Here is a 22842-nt window from a genome sequence, read left to right as displayed (position 1 = left end):
GCCTACAGGCCGCATGCCGCCCCTGAGGTAATTTTTTTGTGGCCCACGATGCTCTGAAATAAAATGAAAATAGAAAAAATTGTTATGAAGAAAATAGTACTTAGAGGAGATCAAGGCAATACCATACACATAATCCCCCTGTTACATTTTATTTCAGAGCATCGTGGGCCACAGAACATTACCTCAGGGGCCACATGCAGCCCGTGGGCCGCCAGTGTGACACCCCTGCTGTAGACCATGCATTTGTCCTGAGAAGCATATGATCTTTGAAATAAAACTGTTCAACTCCACCTGAAACCTTGGCATTTGTCCCCTGATTTGTCATTCATTTGTGTATTTTTTACACTTCCCTCATGTAGCTCCACCAACCCTCCCAGACGTCAGTGGGCCAAGCGGCCTCCCAAGGCAGCCTTCTGCACCTGGCTCACAGCCAAGCCTCCATGTCTCAAAGTCCAGTCCGGCAGGCTTCCTCTTCTTCCTCCTCATCCTCCTCCTCTTCAGCTTTGAGCGTGGGCCAGTTAGTCAGCAGTAAGTATCATCTGGCTCGTGTTAAATTGCCGTGGTCTTCCTACTGCCTGTTTGCAACCTCTTTCTTTTCTTGCTGTCCTGCTCATCCCGACCTCCTTTCCTTCCCCTACCCCACTCCCTCTCCACGCTCTCTCCACCTCCCTCTCCCTCTCTCTCTCTTTCTCAACCACACAGAGGAATCCTCTGGGTCTGCTACCAAGAACCCTGCCAATATTGGGATGTAGTCCATATGCCCACTATGAAAAAAAAAATACTCCCCAAAGCAACCCCCTTGGTTAGTGTATGTGTGGGGGTCCAGTGTCCATCTGTAGTGGCTCCCAGTATGCTGAGTTAGTCCTGCCACTTCATAAGGTAGAAACTGATCAGTTGGCAGGGCATGAGGCACACCACTCAGAGCTGAAATAAGCAGCAACGGGCACGCACTCAGCCAGCAGGTCAAGTGCCTCTGAAGTCCCCGCCGTGCTATTTGTAGGTGCCAGAGAAATAAAAGAGCGCGGGCGGGTGGGTGTGCACAATGAGCTGCCTCCAGGGGCATGTCAGGGAGCTGCCTCGACTGGAAGCAGGTGGGAGAATCTCTGAACCACCACTCATCACGTAAAGTCAGCCTGCATTTTGCCTCCTGGAGTGGGAGATTTCATACACACACACACACACACACACACACACACACACACACGCTTTAGAAACGGTATTTGGGCCCAATTGAAGACAGCGTATTTATACATGCAAATAGAAGAGCGCTAAAATGAAGAGTGCAAAAATTTAACTCAATGTTTATTCACCTTGGACGCAATTTTTGCCTTTCTATAAAATCGCAGTAGACCGGAACCTGTACACAGGTATAGAAAAGGACGGGAGCTCAGGACACGCAGAATCCAGGGACAGGAGTGGGAATAGCGACACCAGAAGGGGAGGGGGAAGAGGGAGAGAGGAAGGGAGAAAGAGGGAACTGATCGCAATGATCGACACATAACCAAACACCCTCTACAGAGGGGAGAACAACAGAAAACATGGGGGAAGGGAGACAGCGGTCGATGTGAGAGATGAAGATAATCACAATGTACAGTCTATCGGGGGTTATGGGGAGTAGAAAAAAAAAGGGCTGATACCGAGGGCTCAATAGAAAGTACATGTCTAGAAGAGAAAGAAGGCAACATATGTACAAATATGCCTGATTCAATTGATTGTGGTAGAGTTGTATGAGCCCCCAATAAAATGATTTTTTGCAGTAGATCTGCATAGCTTGTTGTTCATCAAGGGAATAAAAAAATCCAGTCATTTACAGGATTAAGACCTTGCAAAGGTAGTTATGCCATAAGTTGAAGACTCATGTGCATAAATCTGTGTTTGGTCACGCGGTGAGAATGACCTGTTGTACCATGAACAGGAAGGGTCCTGAGATAGCAGGGGCTAAGTCGAGATGCACAAAGCAAAGTGGAGGGGCTTTCTGTCCTCCTCTCAAGCAGCGCCTATTCCTATCCTATCATTCTCTGGAGAGCTCAGGAGAGCACGTGCCTAGAGAGTGGAGTAGAACATGAACGACTGCAAAGATATTGAGATGCCCAGGTACTCTTGACCTTAAAGGTGGGACAGTCCCACATGATTTTAGAGCACATGTGAACTTTGCCATCCACCCGTCATATTAGGTTTTTAAATCTATCTAGCTGGTCATTGGGGCCAGACACTTCAGTCTTACTGGAATAAAATTAAGGATAAAATGAGCTTCACTATAACTAGGTTTTCTCCCAATAGGATCTACTTAATGGATGAGTGGGTATAACTAGGTATGCTCTAGTCACTTACCGCAATTGGACAGGGGAAGATTAGGCGATTTCAGAAATCAAGGACCTGCCTAGCTCCAGAGGTATGTGATGAACCAAGTGGAATTTGAACTGCCTCATAACTAATAGATCACCTAACTTCAATATGATGAATCTAATGAAGAGGCCACATTTCGATCTTGATGTGAAATGAAGAACCGGGGAAGGGGAAGCCTTTACTGCACCCGCCCATGAAACAGAAAATTCTCATTCATCTGCAGAATCTGGTGAGAAGCCCACACCCCCTCTATGAGTTCTTCTCTGGTTATTTGAAAGGGCGCCCTGGTGGCGTAGGGATGGCAGGTTGGGCTGCTGTCAGGTTAGCAATTCAAAACCACCGGCCCCTCCAAGGGAGAAAAAAGAGACTATCTGTTAGGGTTCCTGAGACTCTAAGTCTTTATGGGCGCTAACAGCTTCATCTCTCGCACGTGGAGAAAGGGGGTTGCTTAAACCTCCGTCGTCATAGTCACCTAGCAACCCGTAGCTTAGCTCACTGGGCCCCCGTGCGCCTTCATGTGAATGCTCATGTTCAGGTATCAACACTGGCACGAGCCAGATCCTGGGCCATTCTCTCTCAGTAGGGTCGGCTTCAGTCTGATCTCGAAACGATGACTTTCCCTGTGTGGAAAGTGTAATGCGTGACGGAACCAGGAAGAGAACCCTGCTTGTGGGACTCAAAATGGATCTCGGCATTCTACCCCAGGGAGCTGCCTTCAAAAGCAGCTGCTTATGCGTGGCCTTTCAGCCAGTGCCTTTTGAATGACATCGAGATATTAGACCATCTAAATATTTTTCAAGTGGGTGTTTTTAAGGCACGGGATGGATCTCCTTTGTGACAGAACAAAGAGAGCAAATGAGACACCACACATCTGATGGAATGCATATCCAAGATCGAAATGTGCTGAAACATCACTCAATCTACAGATGGGTGAATTGGGGAAACTCAACCACATATATCAGATGTCATTGTTACGTAGGTTGAACTGCAGAGCGGGAAAGAGGGGGATTTTAGTAGTAGGTGGCAAAGAAAAAACCACGTATTGAGTACTGTGTGTATGCAAGACACGCTACCATGGAGTCAATTCTGACTCATAGGAACCCTGTAGGACAGAGTAGAACTGCCCCAGCCTGTAACTCTTTCTCCCATCTTACTCCCTTGAAGCAGCTGGTGGATTCAAACGGCTAATCTTGCAGTTAATAGCCCTATTCATAACCACTACACCACTAGGGATCCAGATGTGGAGGTAGGAAAAAAGAAAACAGAAACAACGTATGGCCCCTGCCCTGGGAGAGTTCATGAGCTGCTGCAACCAAGCCAAGGTGCAAAAAGGGAAGTAAATGCTAAGATCAGCACATGTATGTAGCGGTATGGCAATAAGGGAAATTGATGTAGATGGAGACAAACAGAAGGACTCCTTGCATTTGCTAATCCTTGAATTGAATTGCTAATTGACCAGAAAATCCCCCCAAGAGGATGTCATAAATCTGGACATGGTCAAGCTGAATTTGAACCTTGGGTCAAAGTTATGGTCAATAAATACTCCACGATGTAATCATAGCCTCTACCTGCAGTGTGACCCAACATGCCATTGTCCTCAGTTAACTAGACCACCCAGAAATCATCTCCAATTTAGGCAAAGAAATGTAGAATTAATACTTCAGTAAAGTACCAGGATATTCATATGCAAAAGACAGCACCTCTGAGGGCAGAATTACCAAATACTATGCACTTGCTAAAATATGTGCATAGACCTGTTCCTATCACCTGTGCCCCTTCCCCCATGTGAAAACTTGCTCAGTCTCTGTAGTCATCAGATGTGCCTACTGTTTCCAGAAGTAAGGTTTGAGGAAAGTTTAGAAGAAAAGTCAAATATCTTCACAAATGTCTTCACTTAAGAATTGCAATGTGTTGTTTATAATAAGAAAAATATGTGCGGGTTTGATTGTTCCTTAGGTTTTGGTTTGTTGGGGTTTTTTTCCAGTGTACTTCTTTTGAAACTTCTGGTTGTGAGCTTCATCCTTACATAACAGAGGACTGATAGCTAGTCCCAGACAAAACAAAGTTATAAAGTGAACACAAAAATTCCTGGCAATTCCTTACAACACAAGGAAACCCTTGGTTTACGTGATCACAATTCACGCCATTCTCCACAACCCACTGAAGGCACCCTCTTGCAAGTACACTGCTCTCCCAAATTACACTGCGTGTTCCTGAATGATTTCTTATTCCTCAAAAGTATTTGGCAAAATGTGCCCATTATTTGCTGTGAAACTAGCACTGAAAAGCAGCCAGAAGTTAATTTAAGTTTATTCAGAGTTCCCAGCTTCTTTAAACGTGTATCTTTCTACTAAACAATCCCACAGTAGGAGTCACTGAAAGAGGATAGTGATGGATGGAGACTGCTCATCTTGTTAGACATCCTTCGTATTCCTGCCCAGGCTGACAGAAGGAGCTAAACTTCAAAAGGAAAGCTATCCTGATCCATCCCTCCTGAACGTTGGACTCAGGATGGGCCCAGTGCTCATGCAGAACAATCCTATTGAAAAGGTTGTTCTTGCACGCTTTACATATGCCCCTTCCCACTCCGTGCAGTCCAGATAGGATTTGGAATCTGCCATCATTGTACTGCTGAGTCGCTGCCTATTTACCACGCCAGTTTTCCTGAACCTCGCAGCTAATTAATGTCTCTGTGGGTTGATCTTCTGGCTCCTCTCGCCAGGGTCAGATTCGGGGTAGGCCCTGTAGTCATTAGTGTTGCTTTCTAAGAATGTCTTTAAAATATTGGACTATCTTCCTGTGCAGTAAACTTCTCTAAAGGTGATCCCAGAGGTTAAAGGTGTTGGATCAACCTTTTGAGAATCAAAAGGTTCCTCCTGAGGTTCCCATCTGGGTGGCCTCATGTTTATCCTTAAAATTAACCCAAACCCACCTCCTGGGACCAGAGGACTGGGCGGCAGAAGCCAGATTAACCCTCCCAGGATGAAATCTTAGCCTCTGAGCTAGACATCAAGCCAGCATAACATTCCAGAGAGTCCTCCAAGGCCCACCTTCACCTCTTGCTTCCCTCCTCAACCAGAAGAGTAGTCATCTCCCTTAATGAGGGAGAACTATTTGAACAATAAGAAAAACCTCAAGAAGTTAAGACAGGAACTTTGGGATATATATATCATGAGTCCTTTGGTTAATTCAGAACGTCTTTCAGATACCATCTGATGACAAAGAAAATGAGTTCTACACAGTATAACCAGAATGAACTACCACTTGTCCAGGAGAGAACTTCCTCTTTAGCTAAGGAAACCTTTTGTGGTCTTTAGATCCATGGGGAACGATCAGAGTGCTGCATTTTGGCATCGAAATTTTGTGGAAGAGAACATGACTAGAAAGAAGTCAGTTCACCGCCAATAATCAGCAAATTGCACTAAAAGATACTGCGTTCTCCTTCTTGGGCCTTTGCTAGGACTCCATCACCCTGTTTCTATGTCCCTAGAATTCCTACCTGATCCCCTCTGCATGTGGAACTGGGAATAAGACAAGAAGGAAATGTGTGGGAAGAGAAAGAAGGAATTCAACTTCTCATGTGATGAGTATCTAGTAGCCTAAAAAGTGACTGTCATAGACTTAATTTGAACTCCCAGCAGCCCTGGGGTACAGAGTAGGACTGCCCCCTTTGGGTTCCTAAGACTGTCATGTTTACTAGAGCAAAGTCAGTCTCTCTCTCTCTCTCTCTCTCTCTCTCTCTCTCTCTCTCTCTCTCTCTCTCTCTCTCTCTCTCTCTCTCTTTCTCCCTCCCTCCCTCCTCTCAGAGCATCTGTTAGGTTCAAGCTCTAAATGAAATTAATGAGAATCCACACAGTACCTCTCAATGCAGTGGGGCTGAAAGTCCACTGCCTTCCTTCAGACTGACACCGCATCAGGCATCTGATGACAACAGCCTGACCACACACCACACAGGCAAAGTTACTTTGGGGGTCTCAGGGAACTGACTGGGAGGCATAACAAGCAAAGTCAATCGAAGGAGAAGGGGAAAACACATGGCATAATCAATTTACAGGAAACAGCAACCAAATCACGCTCTCTTAGTCAGGTGCTGTCAAGTGGAGTCTGACTCATGGCAACCCCGTGCGTGCTCTGCAAGCACAGATGTGAGAGGAGTAAAGCACTGTGGGGTTGGGAACGACAGAGAAGACCTGCTCCATGGGGTAGCCAAGGCTGCAAAGCCTTGATGGAAGCAGATTGCCAATGTGTGGAGAATGTGTGTTAAGTGGGAACCGCTGACCTGGTGGGACTCCAGATGGTCTTTCAACAGCTGTGATCTTTTGGAAGTAGATGGTCAGGCGTTTTTTTACTGCATCTTGTGGGGAGTCACACGGCCAAGCTTTGTGCTAGTACTTGAGTGTGTCACTGTTTACGGCACTCCAGGAATCTCAGGACCAGAGCAGGGCAGAAGAAATCCTTACCGATCAAGAACATACCAAAACCAGACCCACTGTCCACCGCCATAGAGTTATTCCAACTCATAGGCTTTCCAAGGCCATCAATTGTTTAAGAAGCACAAAGCCTCAGCTGTCTCCCTTGGACATGCTGTCGGATTTGAACTGCTTACCTTACTGATAATAGTCTAATGCTTACCTGACAATGCCACCAGGGCTCCGTTCACCCAAAACCAAACTCACTGCCATTGAGTGGATGCCGACGCAAAGAGACACTCTAGAACAGGGCCTCTGTAATAGAACATGCCTTCTTTGGCTTTCTGAAACTGTAACTCTTTACTTGAGTAGAAAGTCTCGTCTTTCTCCTGAGGAACCCCTGGCGGTTTCAAGCTGCGGACTGACTGTCTTGTTAGCAGCCCAGCATGTACTCCTCCAACCACCAGAGGGCCTTAGAAGGTTAACAGTCAAACCCAAAAGTGCGGAAAACAGGAAATGAGGAGGAAGACAATCTGAGGGACAGTCACAGGTTCCAGCTGAGCAACTTTCTCCCAAAGCAAACGCAGGCCCACCTCCTCCCAATCTTCCAGAATGTCACGAGGAAAGTGACCATCTCAATGTTTCGTTAGAAATCTTCTGATATTTAAATATTGGCAACTAATTCAAAATATTTTTAGGTAGTAGACAAACTGAGTTTTATTTGCAGGCTGCTGGTTTACAATGTCTGTGCTGGAAATTTTTAAATGAATGAAGAGCAGGGGCTCAGCGCTGCTCAGAGCTTGAGTGTGGCCTCCCAGGACCCTGAGGGCCCTTGAAGCGGCTCCAGGCTGGTGTGCTGGTGGGGTCTAAGATCCAGAGGCTGCCTCCACTGGGGGCAACCCAAATACATATCTGATGACAAAATGTTGTCTGTCTTTTGGAAGAAAATTGGGGGATTAAAAAAAAAGCAGTGTTTCGGTTCACCTTAACATCTAGTTAAGTTTCACATTACTCCTGTTCCCTGCCTCAAATCCGCACATACAAAGAGATTCTCAACGTCGCTGTAGAGACATATTCACCTCTCTAATACACACTCAAAAAGCTCTGGTGGTGCTATGGGTTAAGCAAACTTCAGGAGAATTATGTGGCAATCTGCTTCCACCGAGGTTCAGCTAAGATGCCCCATGAAGCAGGTCTAGCTAGACCTCTGTCGTTCCCAGCCCCACGAAGCTTTGTTCCTCCCACATCTGTCCTTCTCTGCATTCTGTTCCCGATGGTCCTAGCATGCCTACTCCATTCTCTGAAAGGGGAAGAAAATGGTGAACACACTAGACAGCTAACCAGCAAGTTGGAAGCTGGAGTCTCTCCCCCACTCTCCATTCCCCGCACACCCAGGTGCCTTGGAAGGCTTGACAATCTACTTTGGAAAATCAGCCATTGAAATCCTACAGAATGGATGTGACGCTGCCCTGTTACACGAAGAGAAGTCATGGGCTCTAGTCAGTTCAGTGGCAAGTGGTGATGTCCTCCCAAAGCTGCCCCTTGGGTAAGGCCCAGCTGAATCCCCCTCCTGCCAGGTCTTCCATCTCTGCACATTCTAGTGGGGGCAGCACATCATGAGTCTCTGATTAGACTCTGGCTGGTGTGTTTCACTAATTTTTTTTTACATTGGATATCAATCCCCCAGCCCCTATAGACTGTTAACTCCATAAAGGCCAGGGCTGCTGCTTATATTTCTCTTGTCCCTTCCCTGCCACTCAATGAGGATACCCAGCAGCCCCTTAAATAATGCGCACACTTGGATTACTGTGGACACACCACTTTTCAATCCATCCTTGCCCAGCAAAATTGTGACAAAAGGCATATAAAAAACTCGACAAGGCTTTTTTTATGAGAAGTTACACCTATGTTTCAGATTCTGTTGACAGAATCTGTTCTACTTTGGCAGGGATGGGTTCCGCTCTTGCAACAAGAGAATCTGTGCGCGAAGCTCCAAACCTACCCGTGCACATTGACATCTTTATTTTTAAGTCCTTAGGAAAAAAAATTGGCCCTTGGAATGCAGATGTTTATGTCTTGCCAGGATTGCAGGGTTATCCCTAGCCCTGAGCTGGACAAGGACTAGAATTTACTGAAATGGATGGGTTATTGTACAGCAAGAGGAAAAGAAAAACTTTCCCCCTGACTAAGGAGTGAGGTGAAGAACAATAGAGGCAGCTCACGGGGAGGCTGGCTTCACGGCAGGCAGGATTGAGCCCCACTTTGAAATCTTCCACCATCCCCATCCCATGCTGACTCCAGCCTGGTGTGTGCTTTCATTTATCCAGGGATCAGTAGCCGGGGGGGGGGGGGGGGGGGGGGGGGGGGGGGGGGGGGGGAGTTTCATTCTCCAGCTGTTTTGTCATTTCCCTTGATAAGTCCTAAATTGACCGCCTTATCCGGCACCAAAGGAACCTTCCTGTGGTCAGCATTTTTTATTATGTGCCGTTTCAGGGGACGACGGTGGCTGTGTCGGGAAACTGCTGGGGGGGAGAAAAAACAATATTGGTCTCACAGCTTCATAAGCATGCTCTTCTGAAGTCATCAGGCACCATGATCGCCTACTGAAGGCGGCCAGACAGTGCAGTGGTTAAAATGCTCGGCTGCTTACCAAAACGGTTGGCAGTTCAAATCCCCCCGCTGCTACAAGGGAGCAAGAAAGTAGGTGGCAGCTTTTGAAGCCCCAGGGAGCAGTTCTACTCTGTCCTTAATGGTGGCTGGGCATCGGAAGAGACACTGCATGAGTGGGCCGGCTTTGTCAGTGATCGGGTGAAGGGAAAACACCAAATACAATTTCCTTCGAGACGATCCTTTTACCACCAATGGTTTCAATAAGCACATTTCAATGGAAACCTTTCAGTTTCCCTTGTTTTGTACACATGGATCTATTGGCAGGCGAAAGAGGAGTTTCTCTAGGAAACGTGCTTTTGTTTGGGGTAGAAACAAAATGCTTCTCTCCATGACTGAAACGTCTCCCAGGATGACTTGTGGAGGTGTCCGGAGTTCAGAATGGAGGCTTGGGTGCCTCACCTGGGAGACAAAGAGAAAATCCCCATGTGCTAGCCCCCACCCCGCACCCTTCACCCAGACCTCGCTTCGCTATGAAAGAGAGCCACTTTTCTTACACACCGTAATAAACAGATATGACTCGGGTGTGTGTTGACGTATTGATCCTATTTTTAAACACATCTCCACAGATCCTCAAACGGCAGCGGGTGAGGTGGATGGGGTTAATCTGGAGGAGATCCGAGAATTTGCCAAAGCTTTTAAAATCCGGCGCCTGTCCCTGGGCCTGACCCAGACTCAGGTGGGACAGGCCCTCAGTGCCACAGAGGGCCCCGCGTACAGCCAGTCGGCCATCTGCAGGTAACCCGCGCCCGCATGCTGTCACCTCTCCTGGCCAGGCCGCGGTTGGCCTGGCAGATCAGCTTTCTTTCTTCGGGTGGGCAAAACCGAGGAGCTGAGCATGGGAACAGTCAGGGGTAGTAGCTATATGTTGGGGTGGGGGGTGGAAATAAAGATGCTGGCACAGGCTCGGGGACAACTGGCTTGACAACCCCTGTCAACTCACAAAGAACCACCAAGGCGGTCTTGGTACCAACACTCAGTCCCAAGTCAGGGGGCTTCCCTCCGGGCCCACCCTCCAATATTCCCTGCCTGCAGAGAGAGGTCCTGAGCACTGTACAGCTGTCAGTGCCCATTTCTTTAAGGCTCCCACCGTCTCTGCCCAGGCATGGCTACCCTATCCACCCACCCTCCAAAAATGAGCCATCAGGATGCCTTCCAGGGGGTGATTTCACTTGCCTGGCCAGACCCAGCTTTCAAAGCACATCTGAAAAAGAAATAACTGTTTTCAGTGGCTCAGAGAGGGGTTGTGGGAACCCAGCCCACCCTGCTCCCCCAAAATGAAGTAACTATGTGACAGGTCCAGCCTTGGTTGTGTTCAAGTTGATCTGGGTGAAGTCATCAGAAGCAGCAGATCCCACGCATGCACGTGTGTGTTGCACTAATCCTGTGTTTATGCATGAGGTAACAAAGGCACTTCGGTAAGAGCTTTTTCCTCTTGGGCAATGCCTTATAGGTCCTCCTCCATCAGGAAAAGCCAGGAAACCAACTCTAAACTCATTTAAGTGGATTTTGTTCTTGGTGATCCATGAAATGCTGTCTTTTTATCTGCTCTTTATACTTTTAATGTATTCCCCAAAGGACGGAAGTGTACTTTTCCTGCAGTTTAAGACTAAGGTTATAAATAACATCAGTATGGGGTAGTTGCTTGCAGCTCACATTTTGCTCAATGATTTTCCATAAAACCCATTGATTGTTGTTAAATACAAAAAGCACCATAGGATCCTCTCACTTCTATGGCCTCCCCTACTGTTTTTTCTTATAAGATACCTCCCTGTAGAAAATAACCTTTATTCAGTCTATACAAGGATACCACTGCTGGGAAATTTATTTCAAGGCTTGTATATGTGATTCCAAACCACATGTACCGAAGCACCAACACTAACAAGCAGCATCAATGATATGAATACAGCTGCTCCCTGCTGGGCGGCATTAATTTTGTTTCATCTTGACAGGCTTGTGATAAAGGCAAGCACGGGTTTTTAAGTTCTTGCAATTTGTCATTGTTGCTAAATTCCTCCTTGGCTTATTTTACTTCATTTTTGGTCCTAAATTATGATTTCCTTGCTTGAGTTTTGGGCTATGTAATGTTTTAACTAATCCTCTGGTGTTTCTTGGATATTCCCAGTCAAATATGTTGATTTCTAGAGTCTTCCCCAGAGGAGGGGAGCCAGTAACACTATGGCTGAAATGAAGTGAGACCCTGGAAAGTCACTGTCTAATAAAACTTGCTAGGGGCCTTGGTGAGCATCCTTGCTCCAGCTGCCAGTGTTTCCCTGAGGCAGCCTTCTGAACCATGTACCAAGAAAAGATGGAGAGTGTTAAAAGAGCCCTAACCATTTCCGTTCATTCAAACGGTGGAAGGGAATCTTCCTTTGAATCTACACACCCAGGTGTCATGCTCTTCTTGCCTAGGGTGACTCGTAGACTCTGCTTTGACCAGTCAAGCACAGAGGTCCCCGAGCATGCTTCTTACAAGCTTCGCCCCCTGATTACTATGGAGCTGAAAAGCTTGTATTGTATTATCAAGAATGTAAGCATTGGGACTTTTATGGTAAACACCGGCAAAATGTGGTGTGTGGCAAATTAACAAGGTGATAGCACACAAGTGACAAGGTTAGGAAGTGACATTCAATGGTTAGCTCCCTTGGTGTGGAAAGCAAAATGTGCTTCTTCCCACCAAGACTGGTACTGGAAGCCAGGTTGTTTTAAAAATAAACAACTCCTTGAACCACATACGGGAGTGTATGCTATGGAAATCACATTAAAATTTCATGTTGTTTGTGCAGCTTATCACAACATATCTAAAATGCAGGGCTGACGATAAGATCGTGGCATATAAAGGCAGCCTAGCTTTTTGTGTTCTTTTGTGGGCCTCCTTATAACGTAGCTCCTAACTGACTCGAGCGGGTGCTCTTTAGCTCGATGCAGTAATGGCGTCTGCAATCAAACGACTAGTTTTCAACAGCGTTGAACGCTTGAGACGAGAAGGAAATTCTCAGTAACCAAAGTTGTCACGCTGGCTGGTTGTGAATTTGAATATGGTACAAACAGACAAACAAAGAAAAAGGAATCGGTCCCTTTTTTTGTATTTCATCAAGAGTGAGGGCAAATTTGGTACCACGATGACCTCTTAAAACACCCTATATAATTTTGTCCAAGTTGCTTCATATTTTTTTAAGTCAATGTACCAGAGAATTGCTGATGGCAATTGATATATGGAAGACCTCATTTACAGAAAATGATATCATTCAAGTACACTTTGCAGATATTGCACATTAAACACAGCTTGGTGCCCTGGTGCAAAAGTACACCACTATGCTGGACCTATTGAGACGGCCTGAGCTCACCCAGGGGTGGCCTGCTCATAGTAATTACAATGTGTCCAGCTGTTTGAATAGGACAATAAAGTAGCAACTGGCTCTGTTTTACCTGGAAAAGGAGCATGTTGTTAACTTACGTATGGTGAAAATTGTTTGCTACTCAAAGAGAGAGCGCAAACGAAGATGAGACACACAAGAGAGACTGGGAGACATGAAAGGGACTTTGGCCAGTGGCCATCTGCGACTAAGATAATAACTAGAACATTTTTCATTACCAAGTCCGGGGGGGGAACGTAAAGAAAGCCAAACGTCACAGAAGAGAAGCTCGTATTCTGCTAGGAGTGAAAGAAAGGGAGTCTTATTGAGAAAAAAATAAATATAGCTTGAGCTGGGCAGTGCAAAGTAAAAATACTGAGCATTTCACTGGTCAAAGGAGCTATCAGGGTCTCTATACATAAAGAAGAAAGGAAGGAAGGGGGGGTAGAGATTGATTTTAAATAAGGTCAGTGCCAGCTTGAAGTCCTTTGAAATGTAAAGGTGGGCACTAGACAGGAAGGTGAAGTTGCTGCCTTAGGTAAGTGGCTCCCCACCCCTAAAACAAATTGTTTATATCTTGACACATTCTCCCTGTGAACAAATGCTTCACATCCGGACCTTTTGCTTCCTGGGAATGTATGTTGGCTCCTGTTCATTGGTGCCTCCAGTTTGAAACTTTTCTTTGTACAATGTAAAACATATAAAGAATAACATTAACACGAAAGAGCTTGACAGTGGTTGCCATTGATGTCACTTCCAGCTGTTAATTTTTGCCTTACGAGTTCTGAGGATTGGGGACAAGGGACCGCTGTAGTGAAATTCAAAGCATAGAACTCAGAGCTGATAGGAAAAACTCCGAGGTTGCCTCTCCCTTTTTCCCACTGTGATGTCCTGGTGTCTTGCTGTCTCTCTCCTCGCTGACCCTCTCACGGTGTGTGAGCTGAGTGTTGCATGAGTGTGGCATGAGGCATGTGGGGGGAGGGCAGGCGTTGGCTGAGAGTGGGGGTGGCCACCTTGCAGCTGGCTGTTAATCTGGAGTGAATTCGCTCTGCCAGTCAGTCAGGCAGGCAGGCAGGAGGCCCACCCTGGCAGAGGACTCAGTGTAAGACTGTTCTTTCTCAATTTTCCCCCCAGACACACCATCCTGAGAAGCCACTTTTTCCTACCACAGGAAGCCCAAGAGAACACTATAGCTAGCAGTCTGACAGCCAAACTGAACCCTGGCCTTTTGTATCCTGCCAGGTTTGAAAAGCTGGACATCACCCCTAAAAGTGCCCAGAAGATCAAGCCGGTGCTTGAGCGGTGGATGGCTGAGGCTGAGGCCCGCCACCGAGCAGGTATGCAGAACCTGACAGAGTTTATCGGAAGTGAGCCGTCCAAAAAGCGCAAGCGGCGCACCTCCTTCACACCCCAGGCCCTGGAGATTCTCAATGCCCACTTTGAGAAGAACACACATCCCTCTGGGCAGGAAATGACCGAAATTGCAGAGAAGCTGAACTATGACCGGGAAGTAGTTAGAGTTTGGTTCTGCAATAAGAGACAAGCCCTGAAGAACACGATCAAACGCTTAAAACAGCATGAGCCGGCCTCAGCGGTTCCTCCGGAGCCCTTAACAGACTCTCTGGAAGAAAACTCCTAAAGGGATGCCCACCACGCCATCAAGAACAAAACCCACTGAAACGCCACTCCACTCTTGGTTCGGTCAGAAACAAACAAACAAATGTTTTAAAAAATTATCTACGTAGTCCCAGTCATCACCCTTGTAAGTAAAGGACAAAGAAGACTACCAAATGGACGGAGTGATTTCTATGTGTCCATTGGTTTTCCAAAACAAACAAAAAGATTTTTTTTGAAAACTTTTAAACAAGGAATATACCACACTGAAGGTGTATATGGTAGGATAGTTTCCTCGCCCCACCTGTCTCCCCAAAGCATTTTTTAATGGACTTAAAGAAAACCAAATAACCACATGCTCTTTTCTGTATATGAAGAAAATGTGAACACATTTTAAGAGGAAAGAAGTAAAAGCAAAACTAAACTAAACCAAAAACAAAAGCCCCACCACGCAAAATGGCAAACAAGCAAACAGAAACTTTTACCTGTGAAAAGCGAATACAAGCCTGCCACCTGGAGGAAGGACTGCATCCTTTCAGGTACCAAGTGCTGATTCACTACGAAACCTATTAACCAAAGTCTGAAACATGGCATTGCTAACGCGCGTGTTAGTCTACTCTTCTCTGTGTGTGGTTGTGTTATGGATTTTTACATTTGTACTTATTGGAAAATTACGAAGCCTGATTTCGCACATCTTGCCTATCTGTCCTCACCACCTGTGCAATGGGGGTCATGGTTGAAGCCGTTCTCTGAGGCTCATTTTTGAGGTTTTCTTTCGGTGGGGAAAAGGGTTCCCTTCTTTTCTTTTCTTTTGTATTTATTTATTTTTATTGGGGGAGGGGTCATCCTGGATCGTGTGCCAAAGCATCCGTTGCTTTCTTCTCACTAGGACTTGTGGGTCTGAGAACAGAACAACAAAGTTTGCATTTCTCCACTCGCCTCCATTTCTCCATCTCCCGCACATGGGGCCTCCAGGGTCTGCTGGAAGGCCACTGAAGTGGGGAGGGGGAGACGTGTCTTTTCCACTCAGATCCTGGAGAAATGCAGTAGAGACTCTGAAATAGCTAGGGCTTTGCTCAATGAACTGCTAACACTGGCATAAGCTGTAATTGTGCTCACTGTCCACACCAGAGCTTGGGATTTTTCTCAGTCTGTTGGCCACGTACATGGAGAGCTGACCAAAACTAATTTTGTAATATAAACATAAGCTGCACATTTGGTTCAATACTTACATCTATGTTATGCTTCTGTGCAAAGCAATTTCTTTCAGAAGTGTGATAGCCAAAGAAATGTCTCAAGGTTTCAGTCAAAATACATACGCAGCATGCACACACCCATATACACACAAACAAAGGAACAGTCCGAAACAAAGCAATGGTCACAGGATTGTTACAGGCTATCACGTATCCTGTTAATCTCATCTTGTCTGCTATTTCTTTCATTCCACTTGCAGTGATCGACTCTTTTTTCAGAGAGGGGCAATTTCTCTTGGGATATATCAATGGAGCAGAAAGTTGACAGATAAATTCAAACCATTGGAACTGGGGCAATGGGTTCTGGAGGGAAAAGGTCGTTTCAACCTGACTTTCAGTGATGTATCCACTGAAATAAAAGTCAAAGGTGTGGCTTTTGGGACCCATAGCTTATGGGAAAGGCTTCATGATTAGAACTAGAGGAAATCCATGTGCTAAAATACTCTAATAAGCTGGAAGAAAATGTTGACATGTGCGGATGGTTGGCACTTGCCTCCTGCAGTTGATTTTTTTTGGGGGGGTGGTCAGGTATAAGTGGAAGATGTGAAGTTAAAGAAGCAGGAGAGACCTGGTGATTTGCCTACTGTGAAATGTAAATATTTATGAGTGATTAAATAATAATCATGCTGATGCATCATCTAGAAGTAAAGTTTGGAAGAAAAGCCCAACCTCAAGTTTCTGAATTGATTAGAAATGCCATCTTCCCTCCCCCCTAATACGCCCTCTTCTCTGTGGGGTTTCAGTTTTTCTTGTTGGCTCCTTTGCTGGTGATATAAATGGTACAATAGAATTGTACCTCCCTGGTGGATTCATGCCACAACCCCAGAATACCAGCAAAGAAACTAAGAGAAATCCTGAGGGCAGGAACTGATCTCCATCAAATATTTCCATCTCATCCACCAAATGCTCACTGGAAAATGACTAGCCCGATCCTCGACGGCAACATCACGGTGCCCATTTGCCTCCTCAAACGTTGCACCCAGAAACCCAGCAATCTGTCCATCAAAACAAAGTTCGCATTCTCCGAGGACCTGCTCCACATTCCATCGAGAACAGCGCTCCAAGAGGAGAACATATGATGGAGGCTAAATGCTTCAGTGTGTCCTCTGGCAGCGGGAACATAGGTCAGCTCAGTGCTGAGATCTGTGATTGAGAGAGTATAATGTAGGAGAGTGAAAATATAACACAGATATAATCTCCCAGAGCAAAATAAAAAAGAAAGTCATTCATCCCACAGTCATGAAACCATCCAAGTGCAGTGAGTTTTTGATAGTTTTATAATTTTGTATTGTTTTATAAATTATTTATAAGGTGTTATGATGCTTCTTATATTAATTTTTTATGGATAAATTTTTTGCTACAAGGCATAAAAAGGTGCCTAAACAGATTCTTAGGAATATAATTATAATGTATAACTAACTCATAAGTCTATGGGGCCACACCTATTGCATAATTTTATTGGGGCATTTCCTATCTCCACTGGTAAACAACTTCATATGCCAATCCCATCAAAGTATCTTTTATGATTTCATCGACTGAAAATTGAGGTTGCCACCAACAAAAAGCCACTTCACCCACGTGTGATTGTATTTCAAGTTTCAATATTTTTGATATTTTGAAATTATTGTCATCTTCGTTTTCTTCATTACTGCACAACACAAGAAGACAACCATGAATGCTAGACTTGACATTTGTTGGTGGGTTCGTTTGTTTGTGTTTCTTTCTTGACCAAAAACATTTGGAATAGTTGGAAATTTTAATTGCATTGCATGGGGGTTGGTTTCTTTCTGTTGTATCCACAGAGATACACACGCACGCATACGCACACACACGCGCACAAGAGAGAGAGCGAGAAAGCAAAAGGAGCTAGGGAGAAAAACACATGCACACAAAACAAGTAGAGGCGAATCCAAGAACTCAAGCTATTACCAAAAAAAAAAAATTGTAAAATGCCTTTGCTCGTCTTCTCTACGCTGGACCAAAGCTCAATGTTTGTAGGTATATGCACATTGTATAGATATGGCTAAATGTTGCTGACAATCTTGCAATACTAAACTGTTCCTATTTTAAGAAATAAAAATTTTAAAAAGAAATACAAACTGTTCATCAATGTTTTACCTCAGCACTCTACTTGTACCCAGTTAATAACCAAGCTTAAAAAAAATAAGAATAATGGAGAAAAAGAACATTGATTTTCATTTGAATGTTTGACTGTAAAATCTGTTTGGAGAACATTTTGTAATGAGCTTTGTGTCATGTGGTTTGCTTGTCTTCAACTGGAAATTACGTGAGGCACATTTGTTTCTTTGTTGTTAAGAACGTGGTTTCATTTTTATTTTTTTTGTCCTATGTGCTGTGATCTAGACTGGTCACCAGGGTCACGAACGAGGCACCGCAAAGAGGTCTGCTGCTCCCTGCCTGGAGCAGGCAGCAAGGCGGAGGGCAGGACAATGGACTGGGTTGTTTGGGGAAAATCATCATGACGAGACACAGACATGATGGACTTGTGACCAAGAAGCCAAACTGGATATTTTAAAGCTCCTTACTTGCTCTGACATTGAAACCAAAGTTGATTTATCTGCACAGGTTGCTTAATGTTTAAAAAAAGAAAAGAAAGCTGACAAAACAGTACTTAATCTAGAGCAATATCTGTACGGTCAGTAAAGCTGCACTTTGTGTATTTCTTAACAGCTTCCGATCTGTCACTTTTAATTTGTACCATAAAAAATAAAGAATTGTTTGACATGAGCTTCTAGCCTAAGTGTATCTTAAACTTGGATAAGTCACCTCACTGCGCACACTTACAACAAGTGTGCGTTATAACATCCAGTGTTATGAAAAGGAAGGACGCAAGACGGGCTGCTTAGCATCATGGTCATTGCAAATGAAATACCCTATCAATTAAGAATCCTCTGGTTGCAAGTTACGGAAATCCAACTCAAACTTGCTCCAACAGAAAGAGACGGTGTTCTTGTACTTGACTGGGAAGCTCTGTTGTAGACCTCAATCGCAGATGGACATAGTGGTTCTAGTGACGTCATCAGAGCCAGGTTTGTTCTGCTTGGCTGCCTTCTCATGTCTTCTTTAAGCTGCAAGTCTAGGATGTAGAGTCATTGCCATCTCTGAACGAAGCTCTAGGGCCGGAGCGGATGATGCACTTGAATTGGTCCTTCAGGGTCATAGGCGCATCCCTGTGCATAGTACAGGACTGGAGATCTCATGATGACAACCTCCCAAGACCAAACAGAATGAAAGAGAAGGCCCTACAAGACCAGAAGATAGAAAATGAGAAATCAAAGTGGGCAGTGTGTTAGTCGGGGTAGACTAGAGAAACAAATCCATAGACACTCATGTGTGTATAAGAAATAGGTTTATATACAAGAGCAATTGAGTGTTGGGAAAACATCCCAGCCCAGTCCAGATTAAGTCCATAAGTCTGATTTAGTCCATATGTCCTATAACAATCTATAAAGTCCTCTTTAGACTCATGAAAGACATGCAATGACACTGAATACAGGAAAATCACAGGCCAGTGGGTGCCAAGTCTTGTGAATCCCATGGTGGTAAAAGCATCTCAGTGCTGGCAGGGGTCTCCACGGTACTCCTCCAGTACCCAGGGCATGGTCACGGGGTCTTTCCGCGTAGTGCCTTGTTTTGTCTGTAGAGCATCTCCCAGGGAGTGAGCAGAGAGAGTGTGTCTCCTGCCTCCAAGGAGGAAATAGAGGAATTCCCAGAATCCTCATGGGAAAACCATGCCTACACATGGGCCTCATGACTATACCATGACTGACAGACTAGACTCCGCCCCCTCACTCAAATTGACAACAGAGTCTATAATTCCACTGGTCACAACCCATGGGCACTTCAGTCTGCTCCTAACACTTCGCTTTCTGCTAAGTGCTGTATAGGCTTCTGCTGGGAAAGAGTTTGGCTGTTCTAAGACATCTGTCCTTGTGTGTTCTGGAAAACGTAAGCATGTAGATATAGTCATGTTTGATCTTTAATGGAATCTGAAAATGTCTAAATCATGTTATATAAAATACTATATCAAAAAGGAGGAAAGACGAAGGACCATCTTGCTGAAAGTGAGAGTAAAAATCGTTGTTTAACATATTAAGAACCACGATCCCCATGTTTTTAATGCACTGTGGCAACCTTTTCTTATGTCATAGGAAAGTCCATATTTCAAGTTCATTTTATGATGTATAAGAAGTGCTTTGGGTAATCAGCAGAACCAAAGATCCAAGTATCCATGCATTATAAACTGGCAAGGGAAGTGGTCAAGAAATCTCCAAGACTGACTTTAAAAGTAGCAAAAGAAAGCTGGGAAGGGATCCAATAAAGCAATGTATCAAGCTTTCTTTCCTTCTGAAATACTCTCAAATATTTAGGACAAAGGCCCAAATTATGTCTGCTAATATGACAGACATTTGATTTGGGAAATTAAAAAATCTCTCCTTTGAAAGGCAGTCGAGTGACCATCAGTTAAATTCAAGCATTCCATATTCTACCAATATCTACTAAGCATATCATTTGTGCCAGAAACTTCGATGAGCCAGTGACTCAGAAATAAAAATAACCTTTTCTCCAAGAAAGTCACATTCATTATGCAAAACCAGTAACATTTCTCCAGAAATTAAAATTCTAACATATTTCTTGTACTACAAATAGAATAAACTTCACATTAAAATGATGGAAAACAGTTCTGAGTCGGGCTCAAAAATGGAAAATGAATGGATAGAAATAAACTAGATCTTGAGGCCGTCACCAATATGTTTTAAATTATTGTAAAGCTGTTCTCATGAAAACTTTCCACTAAACCAATTCTATGCACATCATCTATTCAGTAGCAACTGTAGCAAGGCAATCATTCCTCAAAAATCTGGATGGAAAGTGTTCAAGACCATCTGTTTCAACATGTAGATAAAACCAGATCCTCCCTAACACACAGCTGGGCTCCTCATTAACTGTCTTGCCCTTTGAAAGAAACAGGCATTTTGATCCATCTGCCTTATTTACTAGACTAAGGTCAGTGGAAGAAGGTGACACCAAGTAAAGTTTTCAAGGTGCGTGAATGAAAATACTCCTAAAGCATACGAAACATTTCTATTTTCTTAAAGCAGACTACAAACATCCTTACTCTTTTTAATGTACGATCTACAGCCTGATAGTGTCACCATCCATCCGCCATTCAAAACGGAAATCCAGGAATCATCCCACCCCTCCGCGCGTGCACACACACACACACACACACACTCAGGCAAGCACACGTGCATGTACACAAAGTCACCAAACGTCCTGGTATTTCTGCCTTGTGAATTCCCTTTGAATCTATCTCCTGTCCCCATCCTCACTGCCCCTGCTTGGTTCAGATCCATTCACTGCACTCAGGCCACCATGACATTCTCCTCCTCTCCAATTATGTTCACTGGCCATTAGAGTGGTTATTCTTAAAGGCCAATGTGAACATATGTATCTTTCATTTAAAGCCTTTCCAGAATTTCCCATTGCCTTCAGAATGAAAACAGCCAAACATACCACACAAGGCCTTTCAGTATCTCATCCTTGGTTACTTCCCCTGCCACATCTTTCATCAATTCCCAGTTCATAGTGTTGGGTCCTAGCCAAACCAAACTGCCAAAAATTTCCCCAATTCCCAAAACACGTTTAGAGCTACCTGGAATGTCTACTCACTGCACCATTTACCTATGTAATTTCTACTCATTCTGTGAGATTCATTTCCATTTCACAAATAGTTTTAGAACTCCTACTATGTGCCAGGCACTATGATCTCTTCACCACAGCATTTACCATGTTTGCATATGAGTTTCTATTAGCTACCGCTTATATGTAGAACATCACTGGCAGAGATCTGTGAGTGGCCTGTGGACTTGACTACAGATAAGTATAGTTTGGCCATATATTATTTAACTAGTTCTCCTTTGCATGTGACATGCTGTCCTAATCTACTAAGAAAATCAATAATTTCTTATATTTGTATAGGTTCCATACATATTATTTTATTCTCTCGTAATAAAGCCCCTTGGAGGTATGAGTATTTCCACTTTATAAATGAAAACTCAAGCTCATAATAGTTAAGAGGTCTGATCAAGATCACAAGCTTCATAGGTGGACAGAGACTTGAACACAGGAGATGAGCCAGTCAGGGTGCAGTATAGCACTGATGAATCATACAACATTTCTCTAGTTCTTTAATGCCTCCTCCCCCCACCCCACCCCTTATCATGATCCTAAGTCTACCTCACAAATCTGGCTAGACCAGAGCATGTACATGAGTACAGATAAGATCTGGAAACACAGGGAATCCAGGACAGATAAACCCCTCAAGACCAATATGGATAATAGCCACACCAGGAGGGGAAGGGGAAGGTGTGGGGAGAAAGGGGGAACTGATTACAGTGATCTACCTATAGCCCTTTCCCAGGGGGATGGACAACTGAAAAGTGGGTAAAGGGAGACAGTGGTCAGTAAAACATGAAAAATAATAATTTATACATTACCAAGGGTTCATGAGAGAGGGAGGGTGGGGGAGGAAGTAGGAAAAATGAGGAGCTGATACCAAGAGCTCAAGTAGAAAGAAAATGTTTTGAAAATGATGATGGCAACAAAAGTACAAATGTGCTTGACACAATGGATGGATGGATGCATTGTGGTAAGAGTTCTACCAGCCCCAATGAAATGATTTATTAATAAATATATATATATATAAAAGAATTATGCCAACAACAACAAAAAATTAGAGTGTTCACCAAAGGAAAATGGTGTCTGATACAACCATGTCTTTGTCATTTCCATTTAAGGTACAACATCAGACTCAGGACACAAGTTCAGGAAATGTTTACTGTGGCTGACGATAAGCCTCAGTTAACTAGTTTTCCAGTCTACCATCAGTTCGCTAACTCAGCCTACATGGTCAGGGTTTGGCAGTAACACAACGGGGCTTCAAAAAGTATTGTGAATACAGAGTTAAAAGATAGTGAAGTTTTCCAAGGAAAACTCATGGCGGTACATAAAGGGATGCCTAAAAGTCCTCCTAATGGGCCCCTTAAGCAACATCATGGTAAATGTAAAAGTATTAAAGTTGCCAAAGATTTCCTTTAACTTGGATCCACAATCAACGCCAATGGAAGCAGCCTTCAAAAATCAAACAACTGATTGCATTGGACAAATCTGCAG

General features: G+C 44.3%; 1 protein-coding gene across 3 annotated transcripts in view; it reads left to right on the top strand.

Annotated features, from left to right (window-relative positions):
* The window catches only part of POU6F2 (POU class 6 homeobox 2), a 618450-nt gene extending 604033 nt beyond the window's left edge, over positions 1-14417 (top strand). For 2 of the 3 annotated variants that reach the window (XM_075557538.1, XM_075557539.1), the window contains exons 8-10: positions 360-528; positions 9992-10160; positions 13913-14417. In XM_075557538.1, the coding sequence (XP_075413653.1) occupies positions 360-528; positions 9992-10160; positions 13913-14417 (843 nt within the window). The remainder of the gene's footprint in view (positions 1-359; positions 529-9991; positions 10161-13912) is intronic. The other variant, XM_075557540.1, reaches the window with a different exon arrangement.
* Positions 14418-22842: the final 8425 nt, after the last annotated feature.

The sequence above is a fragment of the Tenrec ecaudatus genome, chromosome 9 (genome assembly GCF_050624435.1).
Source record: "Tenrec ecaudatus isolate mTenEca1 chromosome 9, mTenEca1.hap1, whole genome shotgun sequence".
NCBI lineage: Eukaryota > Metazoa > Chordata > Mammalia > Afrosoricida > Tenrecidae > Tenrec > Tenrec ecaudatus.
Note: the sequence above shows the minus strand (reverse complement) of the source record. Positions and strands in the feature narration are given on the sequence as shown.